This window comes from Fusarium graminearum, chromosome 3, assembly GCF_000240135.3.
Source record: "Fusarium graminearum PH-1 chromosome 3, whole genome shotgun sequence".
Lineage (NCBI taxonomy): Eukaryota > Fungi > Ascomycota > Sordariomycetes > Hypocreales > Nectriaceae > Fusarium > Fusarium graminearum.
Window position 1 is genome coordinate 2,952,122 of NC_026476.1, and position 13,908 is coordinate 2,966,029.

A 13,908-nucleotide genomic window follows, 5' to 3' on the forward strand; every position below is an offset into this window, starting at 1 on the left:
CGGGCCTCTCTACCGTTATTTGTCGTGCAGCGCAGCGTTGGACCAGCCGGGACTTATCCCAGAAACCCGCCAGCCTGAGACGTTCAGGGCATATTGCTCGTTTGGTTTATAGACAATGAGCAATAACTGGGCCGCAAGCCAACGCACGACGAGTCGAGTTTCATTTCAAACATGTTTGCTCCACTATGACCTCGGGGGAAAGTGCAAGAAAAGAGAAGTGAACACAGCTAAGTACCTCCTAGCTCTGACTCTAACTATGCGTGGTCACAAGAGATTGGCGGGTTTTTGGTAACTACTTGGGGAACGGTAACATTTGGTACTAAGGGTCCTCCCCGAGCTTCGTACTCTAAAACAAAAAAGCATCGTGAGTTACTCTGTACAGACACATTGATTATTCAATTCTGGCGAGATCACATTTGATACCAAAGTACAGAGTATCCGAGCGACATCTTTGGCGCAGTCTAGCAATAAGCTTACTGTAATTGACAGTCACGACGGACTGCGCCAACACGCGCTTGACTTGACTTGATCGACAACTATTTCAGTGAGATCCCATCGATCGGCGGGCTTGGGAATTCGCGACCGTAACGAGAAACGATTGACCCCCATCACCCCAGGAAGACCGAATCGACGGGACGAGGCAACAGCCCACCCATGGTGTGACTATGAGCTCGACATGAGCTATCCGATAGCCATCGCACCCCCGGCTGTGGCCTGTCCCTGGGCAGTACACCGTCACAACGTCTTCACACGCGCACCCTCACGCTCATTTTAGTGGCCGAGCAGTGACCGATACGCACTAGGGATTCCATCCGGGGCACTCTGCTTCTTCGACCATCCCCCACGAACAGAAGTCCAGAGTCATCTACCTGCGTCCCATTACAAACAACTACTGCAGTTGTGTTCTATTAGACATTTGACCCTGTTGCTTGTGTGCGTGTGTGCCAAAGGTGGAATGCATCGTCTGGGATTCACTTGCCGTTGGAATCGCCTCCCCAAATATGACCAAGTTATTTTCATGGCATCGTCTGCATACTGATTGTCTCTCCAGCCGTTGGCCTTGAAAGCAATGCAATACTCAATGAGCAGATATTGCTCACTTAAAACTCTGCCACCCAACAGATGCTAACGTTGCAGCAGTGTCACCACTGGCTGCAATGAGAGGCACTAGGGGGTGGCTATTGAACGTTAACCATGAGATGGGCGAGCCTGAGGCCGGAGCGAGGTGTTTCTTCCCTCCCCGCCGCGGTCCGGGTTGATAGGTGGCCCCAAAGTGGTCCGTTCCGCCTGGGAGAATCGACTAGGTTCCTGATGTGGCCTCGAGTCCATCCATGCCTGAGCACAGCACACGTCTTACTGCACCCCTGGCATCTTAAGCTCCACTGGTTGCGTATTAAGGTCAGGCTCGGTACCAAATAAGCCCCCCTCCCCACCTTCTACCAACGTCTGTTAGTCTACCATCCATATCAAGGCAGAACCGACTTGAAGAAGATATATCCCTTGTGATTGCCTCTCTTCATACTCACAACACTGACAATTCAACGTCTATATGCTCTGACTCAACCTTACCGACTCTGGCTGTGTCATATACCCCACACTTTGCATTATTTAACTGCAAGCACACAACGCCACAGCATCACTTAAACTGTTCCCTTCCCAACGCTAACTATTGAAACCACTCCAACACCTCCTGAACTATATTTTGTTCACAACATCAACCTGGATCGCGCAACGTTATACCTCATTCAATTGAAACTCACCAAACGATGACACCCAATCCATCTTTACGGCGGCAACGCAAAGTTGTCATCAGCAGTTCCCCTGCTCCTTCAGACTCTGATTCACGCCGCGGCTCTTACTTCTCAGAAGCGTCTCAATCAACAGCACCCACATCCTACCACTCAGCTTCCGGATCAAATAACAAAGCTCTTGATGTATCTCAACACCGACAGTCGACGGCACCCATGAAGACATCTGAGCAAAGGTTCGACACTGTATCTTCTTCTTCCATTGCCACATACGATTCGGTTTTGTCTGAGATGGCACCCCTGTGCCGAGACTTGCCTGTAGGCGGCGAGGATGTGGAAATCGAAACCGAAGACGAGGAGGAGGAAGACGAGGAAAGTGGTGACGACGACGGCGAAGACGACGGAGAGGACGACCAGGAGGAGGCAGATAAGGATTTTATTCTGTCAGATCCGGAATCACTTCATATTCCTCCAGTGCTGCCTCCTTACCGTGGCACCTCAAACGAACGCCCGTGTCGGCCGTCCACACCTCAGGACTTTGCCAATCTATTTCCTTCGCTGGATCGACTTGCCGTACGTCATGACGATTGCACCTCGGATGGCAACATGAACCTTCGTGTCGATACTGTTGTCCCCTTTGGGCATACCCGGCGGACACTTGCGGTCCAGCTATTCCATCTCCGCATGCACGACCTCGCTCGCCGAGAGTTCTCACTGCGCCGCTATTGCCGTGACTCTGGACGAGAGGTCTGCAACTCCAAACGAGAATATGCCCCAGCACCTATCAGTACTGTTGCTGCAGCACGACCCGCCCTTCAACGGTCAATGAGCTCAGCCGTGCGCACAATGACGACTCCTTTCCACCGACCATCCTCTAGCAACTCTTCGATTTTCAAACATAACAATGCAGCCAGCGCTTCGACACATTCCGACAACGCTTCCGTCTGGTCCGGCTCACACCAAACCGAGAAATCCGATTCACAAGTTCCCAAGCCCAAGGCACGAATGGTACCCACCAACCGTATCAAGCTCGAGTTCAGCAACTATGCCCGCGTAGACATTGCGCGACGAGGTGGACGCACAAACAAGCGATATGAGTTTGAGTGGTGGGGTCACACATACGCTTGGAAACGTGTCATTGACAAGAACCTCAATGTTGTCTCATTTCACCTTGTCAGAGACGGCCATGGCGCACCCGTTGCCCACATCGTCCCCGAAATGCGCAGTCCCAATCAAGTTCTCGACGACGAAATGGCTGGTGCCTGGGTTACTCCTTGCTACATATGGATTAGCGACAGCAGCATTATTGATGCCATTACAGACGTGGCTGAGTAAGTATTCTCGTACCCCTTTTACAGCAGCCTGAACTAACAGAACTTTAGTGTAATTATTTCCACTGGTCTCATTTCCCTTGTCGACGACTGCATCAAGGAGCGATGGCAAGTAAAGAAGCCTTCGCATCGTGCCATTCGCAGGGATATTGATGATGTGAACCACTCCAACCCTCGGTCATTCATGCCCAGCTTCTTTCAACGTCGCCACTCAGAAGAGCACTCTTCGAGCCGTGGCTCGTTGAGGTTTGGCCGCAAGCCTATTGCTGCATACTAATATGCAAGCAACTTCCAATAACTTCAATCGATCACTTTCCGGTATTCTTTTTTGGATATTTTAATCAGATTCGTTGTTTTTGCTATGGAACGCGAGAGCACAGTTCACTGCCATCGACAAGATGGCATTCATACTCAGTCTACTTGTTTTGTTTTAACATTTGTATTTCCCGTCAAGAACGGTCGTGTATATATTCTACATTTCATTGTTTTCCTATCTGCTTATACTCTCCACAGATTTGTAGGGCTGCGAGGTATTGAACAAGCATTTGCGGGATACAGGATTTATCCCCATGGTATCAACAAGCAAGGCGCTTTGGAGTTTTGGGATAGGGCCACGAGAGAAGGGAACCCTAGGATTGATGGCCTGGCTCGGCTTGGTACATACCACCTGCATCTTTTTTTTTAACACTGGATTGGACTACGCCTCCGACCCCAGATATGAAAATGGCTATGGCTCGGAACGAATTGAATCATTTATGCATTACTGGACCATACACAGAGTAGTTGACTGCAGATCAGGCTAAAGTGCACATAATGATATATAATCATGAGCTGACACAAGCGCTGAAAATGATTAATCCCCTATGGTACTGCACAAAATCTGGACAGATGGGTCATGTGTCTATTTGAACTGCTCAATGGTATAGGTCAATCATTGACCCCGTATATCCGCACATCAGCATAGAAAAACCCTCATGCACTCCAGGTCACCCTTGTCATCCCAGGTCGAGAAGCTCCTGGGGACGTGGGCAATCGTGCCACCGTAACGCCACAGACGCGGGGGAAATGTCCGGCTCGCCTCCTATTGCTTTTCGTTGCTGCAGGCATGCCTTGATTTGGCAGTCTGCAGTCTGTCGTTGACGTCCATGTAGGTCTAGCCTATCGGGTTGGACGTGGCCCTCTGGCTTTCGACATCGTCCATATGGCCGTATATCGTAAAATATGCCAGGCCGTTGGTTTTACTGCTGCTCGACACTATGCCCGTCCGTTCTGCCGAACCAGGTGCCAAAGTCAAGCTTCATGAGCAGACGATTAATACCGCCAACCCTAGCAGCCGTGAAGCCACCACGTTCCTCTGCATCGTCTGTGTCCCGTGCCCTACCCTGCCGCTCCTCCTCCTCGTCGTACTCTTCAGCTGCAGTGGGGGGAGCTGTGTCGCCCTCCCACTCTGCTGTGAAAATGGGGTCAGACTCGAGTGCGCGCAGTGCAGCGACGACATCCTCTATGCCTGAGCGGACACGGGATTCAATGTCGTGGAGGCGACGCTTGACGTCGCGCTCTTCGGACTCGAGATCGACAAAAGCGTCGACTACACCAGCGTCTGTCTCGAGATCAATGGAAGTGTAGATAGCGTGTAAACGGTGTAGGTGAGCAACGAGATGATCGATGTGAATGAGGAGGTTGTACAGAGGTTGCGTGAATGTCGGCTGAGTGAGGAGTAGACGGTGGATGAGGGTACGTAGATAGAGGCGATGTGCTGTTGAGAGAGTTTGGGGATCCTGGGGAGGAGTTGAGTCTGATGATTTGGAGGTTTCGTTTTGAGTCGCGGCCTTGTTCTCGCCGCTCAGCCATATATCATCGTCATCTTCACCCTCCCCTTCAACATTACCAGACTCATCTTGAAATTTGGTAGGTGTTGGTGCTCTAGACCGTCCGTGTTCAGGGTCATTGGCTGTCAGCCACCCGTGGAAGCCCTCCCATAGCCCAGCTACGATCTCTGTCTGAAGGTAGGCTTCTGTTTCGGCAAGAAAGAAAATGGCAGCACTGGCAGTTGTCCATGAGCTGCGCATTGACGACGATCGTGCTGTCCATCTCTTTCGAAGAAGAATAATCTGCTCCCGGTCACCTCTTGATGTTGGATGATGGCGTCGCAGGGATGTAATCTTCCATAGATCGGTAAGTCGAATATGCGCTCTTCGCATTGATAACAAATAAGCGTTTATACACGAGTAGATCTGGATATCTGATGGGGATAGGACCATGTCCAATGGCGCTGGTATTTGGACAGATAGTAGAGAGGGGACAGAGAATAGGAGATTGCGGAATGGTGATTCAGATAACAGGCTCGCAGCCTCTCGGCTGAGCCCAGAGCCAGAACCCAATGGTGTTGTTGTCTTGCTCTTTGTGAGGTTGAGTCGCAGGAGATCTCGAGCAAGTTCAAGTTGTTCGTCTTCCTCAGCGTGCTGGCCCTGCATGGATGCTAGGACAGCCCACGTCCTGGCAAGAACAGCAGCGACCTCTCCCTCTTTGACCGTCACGTTCTTCAGACCATCACCCTTTTCGTAGGCCAAATTGTCCGCTCTCCTCCATCGACTGCGGATTTTTTCATCCGCCTCATGGGTCAATTGCATGGCAAATTCGCCACGTCCCAGCAGGAAAAAGTCCCTAAGCAATTGCAACATTTCTGTCACCTTCGCCAGTGGAAGGAGTTTCTGGAGTGTGTTCTCAGACAAGGATATCCGCACGGCGATGATGGCTCTTGAGAAACTGGTGCTTTTTAGCGGAAAGGTGAGACTTGATAGTTCTTGTAGTTTGGATGACAAGTGATCCAGACCACGTAGTCCCGAGTCTATATTGCTCTTGACTCTGATGTGGTTTAGCGACTTGCCGATGAAGAGCATAGATGAAGCTGTGCCAGGCGTCACAAAGGCAGGCAACAGACTCGACCGCGATATATACTCCTACGCCTGTTAGCAATGCTTTACTAGAGCTCGCTTCCAAACTAACCTCCTCAGACGCTTCGACTTTTTGTACGAAAAAGTCTTCAGTTCCAAAGCTTGGAAGTCTGCCGTACAAGATCCATGCAGAAACCTGCTTCAGCCATGCAGTCTCGGCAACTGCAACAAGACTCAAAGCCGTCTCTTGAACGTCCCTATAACCGCTCTGCAGCTCAAGCCGTAGACGGTCCATGAGCTGTGCGCCATGGCACACTTCGCCCTTATTGTCTTTGGCCAACATGAACTGCACCATCTCCCATAGCCAGTCCATCTTCCTAGTCCAGTCTTTGAACTCGCTCATGACAGCCGTTAGAGGTACGATGTTGTACGCTCCCACCAGCTCGGGATCATCTTGCAGTATGCTCTCTTCGACGTCTAGGACTTTACGTTGAAAGGCGGCTAGGTGGATCGAGTCTATGGCTGTCGCAACGGCTCGGCAGATGGTAGAGGAGTGCGAGTTTGCTACTTGGGCCGTGTAGCTGATGACTTTGATGTGGACTTCGCTTAGATGGGCGGCTGAGGCGAGGAGTTGCCGCTCGGCGGGCGAGATACCGGATAGAGCATGTGGTTGAGTGGTATCGGGTCGAAGAAGAGGTGATGGGTGTCCCGAGAGGGAGAGGAGGATTTCGTGGAGCATGGTTCTCGTTCTGGTTCTGGCTGGGGAGATCTTGAATACAATTAGCGGTCATGCATCACAAAGGATGGTAGAAACGCACTGGTCTTGGGCTTTCCTAGATTTAATGAAATCGCCAAAATCACGAAGAATAATTATGATAACCCCGACAAGCTCGAAACGGCACATGAACCAGTCAGTTGTCCGTTCGGCCGCAGATTGTTATGGAGAGGTTGCCCTTTGAGGCACCCCAAAGATGAGATATTGGAGCTCTATATGGTTCAGTGGGCGATATTCAGCCGAGCTCAGATGATGTGACGACTGCAATATCGTGATCTTGTAATAAATTGGTCCTTGACATTGCGCGCCATGGACAATATTTCTTGGTAGACTCGACTTAAAGTGAAGCTCTTCTAGGCGCGACGCGATGGCAGCTACTGCCCCGCGATCACACCGTACACGTTCCATGGAACACATACTGTACTGTACCTTGCAGATCATGTCACTTACACCATTTGAGTATAAGGATTTAGTTATTCTTCATTATTCATCAGCACTTGCAATGCAAATGTTTCCTACTTAAAAATGATACAGTGACTTTTCAAAATGCATTATTGCTCAAATCGCATTGTCGCCCAACAAAAAGCTCAAGTGAACCGCACCAAAACCAAGTCATAAGCAACCCCTACTCCATTATCTTCCCTTCGGTACGATCCTTTAAGCGGGCTTCTTGCCATTGGCGACGCTGACATTGTCGCCATATGTGCTTTGTGCCCCTTGGCCATTGCCTTGTCTCGCTTCGATGAGCTCGTTGTCTGTACCGCCAACAATAATCTCGCCGCCGCCCCTGACCTTACCCACCACCATGCCCTTTGCGACACTCTTGAGAATGGCACGCCGAGACACACCTGTAACGTCAATGTAGACGAGTCCAACGTTCTTGACACCGCCACCGAGGTTGCGCGACACCTCGCCAGCTTCAGCACCCCAGCGGTGACCAACAACAGTTGTCACACTGGATGATGTGCCATTAAGTAGGGTGCGACCAGCCTGTTCGATGCCATCGACAACAGTGTTGAAGGCCATCAAGCTCTTGTTTAGCACACCTGGTTTATAGGTGTCAATCGCCTGGCCGTCCTTGTCATAGCCTCTAGCCCGTCCATCCTTACGGCGGGTGACGGTTGCACCGAGATTCTGCGCCAAGTTACCGATGGTACCGACCGTGGTGGCCGAGAAAGTAGCTGCCCTGTTGGAAAATGTGTTGATTCGGCGAATATGTTCGTGTGTAGTGGGAGCAAATGTGACAGGCTTGGCATTGGGCTTTGTCTTTTGGGTAAAGTTGTCGGCCTGGCTTTGGAGCGTTCTGGAAACAATGTCGGATGTGGTAACGATGAGCCGAGACGCCTTGCTTGCGCTGCTTACAAGAGTTGACTTTTTGTACGCAGGATGCATGTCCATTTCAGCCCATGACTGTGAGGCAGGCTGGACAGAGATGTTCTGGCCACCATCGGTAGGAAGGGCAATCTCGACGGGCTCTGTACGCACGTTAGCAACTGAAGGCTATTTGTTATGAAGTTCCCAGTACATACCTTTGGAACCAGGCTTGATCCTTTTATCTTCCACCACCTGATAGCTGTCGGTCAATTCTCCGAGGACACTGCCATCTTCCTCGTCGATAAGAACGATTCGACCGGCACTGTTTGCGCTCTGGCTGCCCTGAGCATAATTCTCCCCAGGAGTGTAGTCAGCTGGGTTGTAAGCAGGAAGCTGTTCCCCAGCAGCTTCGCGTGCCTTGGCCTGTGCCTTTTCGGATGATCGTGGCGGGTGAGGAGGAGCTGAGCGTTCGAGGAAAGCAGTGCACTGGGCGAGGATAGTCTCAAAAGTGTCGACATCTTCCTGAACACCGGGCCGAGAGTTGGCAGGAGGGAATTCGATACGCGTAAAGGCACCGCTGTCAGGGCCAAGGTCCCAACGAGGAATCAAGTAGCTTGTAGGAGGTTGGTGGTAGATCTGGGTCGTGGCGGGAAGGGGCAGGTCAAGCTCGGGAGGGAGATGAAGGTGAAGGTAAAAGTCCTCTTCGCCAGAGCCATTTCCTGCAGGCTCAACAAAGCCAGATGAGGTCGGGACCATCAGAAGCGACAGCGTCTGGGGCCCCGAAGGGGTGAGGGACTTTTCTTTGCCATTGGTGATGTGATAGGCATTGATGCCTTCTACAGCGTAGAGAAGTTTTGGATCCTGTTGGAGGTTTTTGTTAGCATGAGTGGTTGAGGCGCAAAGACGGACGTCATGGGCAGGATAGTGCGTGCAGATGCAGACGCCATGACTTACATTAGACATATTGAGTGGAGTTTGATGTTTATTTGGTTGAAGGAGACGAAGAAGAAGGATGTAATTCCAGGATTATCGAGAGAAAAAAAGAGGAATGAAATTAGGTCGACGAGTCGTAGACGAGAATAGGGGAGAGATGATGAAATCCTGGAACTTGGAAAGTCGCAGAGTCAAGATGGAGGGGTCGCCTCTTATGACAGAACCCTGATCCACCACCAACTATAGGTAGGCAGGCAAAGACAAGCGCGATGCGCGTTAATGCAATGCAATGCAATGCTATGTTATGCTCGGCGGCTGTTGCAAGCAGTTGATTTGCAGGAAAAGGTGATGTTGGCTGCAAAGAGAACTCGATTACAGTCCAAAGAGGGTGGGCGTCTGTCGGCGCTTAAATTGATTCCCAAGATGAGCTTCAGAAGCTTGTGAGGCCTCTTGGGATGGCGGCGACGTCATTCATTGGTTCGAGCCATGATGGAACAAATGGCCCCTGTAATCGCCACTTTGGAGACATCCCATTAGCAGGTTGAGTGGAATTGAAGTGGTGTGGCTAATTAATGGCTTCATTTGGAACAAGACATGGAAATCAAACGAGAAAATGCCACAAGGTTTCATTTATGTTGGGGGATTTGCCATCACAAGATGCGTGTGCAAATGGGCGAAGCACTTAAGCTTAAAGGCCCCTAGATTTACGGATACCTTGGCTGCTTAGAGGGGCCCTAACATGGCTATGTACCTAGGCTAGACAGCATGGTGACCAGGATAATGATCTACGCCAACAGTCATTGGTGCAGTCCAATGCTTGACTTGAGAGGCAAATGGTATAAGTTGGAAGTTGTGTAGGTTGCCCTCAGGGTATCAGAAAAATTGACCGCTATAAGCATAAGAGACAAAATAATTCGGGCAGCTTATGCCACTTAGACCATACTTCTTAGACTACTTATTTCTATACCCTGAAGCTTAGGAGGCCAACTTTTCTATTACCTACTAGTTAGTCTATGGAGTAGATAGTAGGTTGCAATCCAAAACCAATAGAAACAGGTAGACAGGAACAAGTTCAAATAAAAAATTCGCTGTGCCTCAGTTCCCAATAACAGATAGCCTTAAGGCCTATCGTTTGGGTATTTTTATCCTGCGGGTGGATAGCTTCACCATGGGTTCATCACGACTAGTTTGTGGACAAGGTAGAAATGGCCAGACTTTCCGGAAAGCCCTCACGACAAAAGGCTTGTACCGCTCTCTTTTAACCTTCTTTAATTACCCGTAGCAAGGTTCTTGCAGAGCCTCTAGCGAAGCTGTTCCCGTGCCCGCAACCCGACCCAAAACGGGTTTACCGTTCTTTGTCAGCGTAAATCGGCCCCGTGAATTTCTTTCTAGATCTCGGCCTCGTCGGATCTGCTTTGACTGCCACCTGTAGCGTTGTGCTACTCCCCCAGTCACAAATATTGTGATATCACGCATGTTCTTGACCTCGAATAATTTATACAACACTCTCAAGAGTGTAGATACTACTATGCTCTATAACGCTGTGTTGAATCTACCAGTCAAGAGCTGAAAAAGAAGAAACCCGCAATGGTTCGTTTAAATATTTTTCATCATGCTATTTTACCCCATCATTACGTACCGGTTTGTCCCCTGTATCCATCCATCAACCCCATATAGAGTTTCCACAATCACTGAGCAGTCTCTGTAAGGGACTTGGTGATCATTAGGATCAAAACACATACAAGGGAACAGGCCAATAACAGTGCTTGTCAATTGAGCAACCTTGACCTTTCCTCGACAACGAACCCCTTGTGTGAAGAAAAGGGCTTGATGCCAACTACCGCTCATTTGTAATAGATGGATCCTTTAGGTCGCAAACACTTTCCTAACCAGTTGTTGACGTTAGTTGTCATGATCTTGAGGCTCTGTCGGCGAACCCACGACACGCTAATTTGTATTTTTCTTTCTTTTTGGCCAAACTTGCGGTAAAAGTCCCTTGTCTGGCTTTGACGTTCTTCTAATACGGCTCTAGCAAAGGATCCATGTCCTTCTTTACCCAGATTTTATGCACGTCTGGCCTGTAAGTTACCATGTCAGGACTAGCGACTCGGTTACGTGGGCCATCTAGAATATCTTGTAAGTCGGCATGAGAAAGCGATGGTCGGCCCGGAGTTTCATTTGATTGATATGGATCCAATACTGAAGTTAGTCCTGGACAATATAAATAGTTTTATGTCCCATCGAGTAACAAGGCCTTTGGACTACTCATATCTATGGCTATAACACTCAAATTTGGTTGACACTTTTCCCCATATTATTTCACTCCCGAGATCGCCGATTCGGCCTTGACTGACCTTTTTATATCAAATAGCTCTAACAGAGCACCAACCGCCAAAATAGCTTCCCAACTTCGCATCCAGTCTATACTCTCGCCCATAGACCCTGGGGGCAAAAAACAGTCAGAGACGCCTTCACATCCATTGCCGAATTCGAAAAGAAAACTCGAAGAGCTATCTCATGTCCGCGAGGGCACATTACCGGTGTCAAACTGGCTTCCTCGCCATAACGAGCTCAGGCATGACGCCGGCGATGATGGCCTCATATGGACCCAAACACCGTCCAACTCTGATGAGAGGGCTGGGAGGACAAGTTACAGAACTAAACTGCCCATGAGATCTAGCATAGCCTGTGTTCGATGCAGGCGATCAAAGATAAAATGTAATAACGATGGGGGCCATAGCCCTTGTGATCATTGCATCAAGGGAGGTCACCAGTGCCAATATCCCGAGCCGGTCCCAATCCCACCAAAACGAAGCGAATCTCAAGCAGCGGCCAGATCAGAAAAGGAGCCACACCCGGAAAAGAAAAGAACAAGAAAACTAGACGATGTGCCCGGACGCAACAGTGAGAGGTCGACTGCCTACGCAGCAGAAGTTCTCGCATATCCCTTTTTGACAACTGAACTCTGGAGTCAGCTGCTCAGCATCTACAAGCAGCACTATGCAACAGAACTCCCCTTCATCCATCTACCATCGCTCAAGGAAAGGATGATTAGTGAGCCTGGGAAGAAACAAGACTTCCCATCTGAACTGAACCTGGTACTGCTCGGCATCTTGACACTCACTGCTCGATTTCATCCGGACTTGGTGCGTTACGTAACCCATCTACAGAACTCACAGCAAGGGCATACTCGACAACGTACATCGCAGCCCAAAAATGACCCAGTGGCCGCTTCGGACTTTTTTGCTACTGTTCTCACTACAGCCCTAGGGCCTCTGCGGACGGCTATGGATACCATCACCGTGGAGAGAGTACAGGCATTCTTGATACTTGGGCTGTTCGAGTGGAGCCAAGGGCATAAGTCTGCGTGGATGTACATCGGGGTTGCGACTAGAATGGCCAAGATGATGAAGCTTGAGCTTGACGACCAACGGATGGGTTTGTTGGAGAACCAGGCACCTGCATCGCAACAATCTCGAACGAGGTCAGCCGAAATCGCCATCGTCAGAGAAACTCGACGACGAACAATGTACAGCTGCTTCATTCTTGATCGCTTGATGGGACACGGGAGTGGTCGAGCTCTTAGCACTCCAACCGATGCTTTGTGGATACAGTTGCCGTGCTCTGAGATGGCATTCGATTTGTCTCTCCATGTCTACACTGGGTTTCTCAGGCAGCCCGAAGGATTTATTCAGCCACAAATGAACGATGACAGTACTTTGAGCCAGTTCATTAGGCTGATCGATATATGGAGCGACATATCGATATATATCTCAAAGGGTGGCCGTGAGCAAGAAAATCTTCCTCCTTGGGATAACAGGTCGAGGTTCTACGAGTTGAGGGCCAGACTGAACGTATTCTACAACGGACTACCCGATACGTTTACCTTGTCTCGACAAAATTACTACCGCCACGACAACCATCAAGCAACCAATACCTACGTTTCGCTGCATATGTTGGCCTCTGCTTGTCAGATTGTCTTGAACCGAGAATACTTACCATTCCTGCCCCTTCGCTGTCGTGGACCACAAGGTCCTCTCGACCGAGTCCAACCTATTCTCGATCATGCCCCAGGTGGGTTTTGGGAAGAGAGTGCAGAACAAGTTTTCCTAGCGTCTCGAAATGTGGTTGACTTGATAGAGCTCTGCAAAGACAAGCTACCCCTATCATCGCTCACTACATTTTCTATCTGGCTGGCCGGATTCATGGCGGTATATGCTCGGCATTTCCCCCACATGGATCTGAAACTGAAGATGACAAGTCAGAAAATGCTTGATTTCGCGCATACATCGAATATTCTCGAGGAGGAAATGGTCGGAACAGCTTATCAAGCGTTGCGAAGAGCCACGACTTACTTGCCCGCTGCGCAAAACTATTTGGACAACTTCGAGGGGACGAATCGTTATTTCTCGCAGATGAGGAAGCCTGTTTTCCAAAATCAAGAAGTCACTCGTTCGACAGGATCATTAGATGATCACGTCCAGAGAATGGACTCTGCGTATCGTCACAGTACGAGCCCAACGTTGCCGAGCATACGGTCAACCCTAGAAGACCCCACCAAACTTGCTGGTTCAACATCCAAAAGCCAATTCTTATTACCTGGAGTCGATGAGGAACCTTTCGAGATAGATATACCAAAGTCCTTGGGGAGGGATATTGAAATGTTGGAGTCACAACGGATGAGCAAAGTCTTGAATGATTTGGAAGGATTTTCTGGCGCAGAAAGGTTGAGAGTGGTATTCGAATAATAGCTAGATCTCTACCAACGTTGTAGAATGCAGAGTAATGTACAAATAGAATCGGGAGATAATGATGATGTTTTCACCAAGGCCAGTCGATGGGAAGTGAATGAGGTTAGCCCTGAGAGAAAAGTCTGGCTGCTATCAAGAAGCAGAATTACAAGATCGGATGCC

At 49.6% G+C, this 13,908-nt stretch overlaps 4 protein-coding genes across 4 annotated transcripts; 2 read left to right on the forward strand and 2 right to left on the reverse strand.

The window, feature by feature from the left end:
* The first annotated feature begins 1,944 nt into the window (after window positions 1-1,944).
* On the forward strand, window positions 1,945-3,945 carry FGSG_05643 (uncharacterized protein). The gene is made up of 2 exons (XM_011325904.1): window positions 1,945-3,079; window positions 3,131-3,945. Exons 1-2 carry the CDS (start codon window positions 1,965-1,967, stop codon window positions 3,354-3,356), a joined length of 1,341 nt encoding a protein of 446 aa, XP_011324206.1. The 5' UTR covers window positions 1,945-1,964; the 3' UTR covers window positions 3,357-3,945.
* A 372-nt stretch (window positions 3,946-4,317) lies between these two features.
* On the reverse strand, window positions 4,318-6,712 carry FGSG_05644 (uncharacterized protein; the record flags this gene model as incomplete). The annotated part of the gene is made up of 2 exons (XM_011325905.1): window positions 4,318-6,039; window positions 6,086-6,712. 2 exons carry the CDS (start codon window positions 6,710-6,712, stop codon window positions 4,318-4,320), a joined length of 2,349 nt encoding a protein of 782 aa, XP_011324207.1.
* A 498-nt stretch (window positions 6,713-7,210) lies between these two features.
* On the reverse strand, window positions 7,211-9,025 carry FGSG_05645 (uncharacterized protein; the record flags this gene model as incomplete). Its single annotated transcript, XM_011325906.1, has 3 exons — window positions 7,211-8,223; window positions 8,278-8,923; window positions 9,017-9,025. The coding sequence occupies 3 exons, from the start codon at window positions 9,023-9,025 to the stop codon at window positions 7,406-7,408; spliced, it is 1,473 nt and encodes a 490-aa protein (XP_011324208.1). The 3' UTR covers window positions 7,211-7,405.
* A 2,060-nt stretch (window positions 9,026-11,085) lies between these two features.
* FGSG_05646 (uncharacterized protein) lies at window positions 11,086-13,743 on the forward strand (the record flags this gene model as incomplete). Its single annotated transcript, XM_011325907.1, has 3 exons — window positions 11,086-11,131; window positions 11,396-12,093; window positions 12,166-13,743. The coding sequence occupies 3 exons, from the start codon at window positions 11,086-11,088 to the stop codon at window positions 13,741-13,743; spliced, it is 2,322 nt and encodes a 773-aa protein (XP_011324209.1).
* Between the last annotated feature and the right edge of the window lie 165 nt (window positions 13,744-13,908).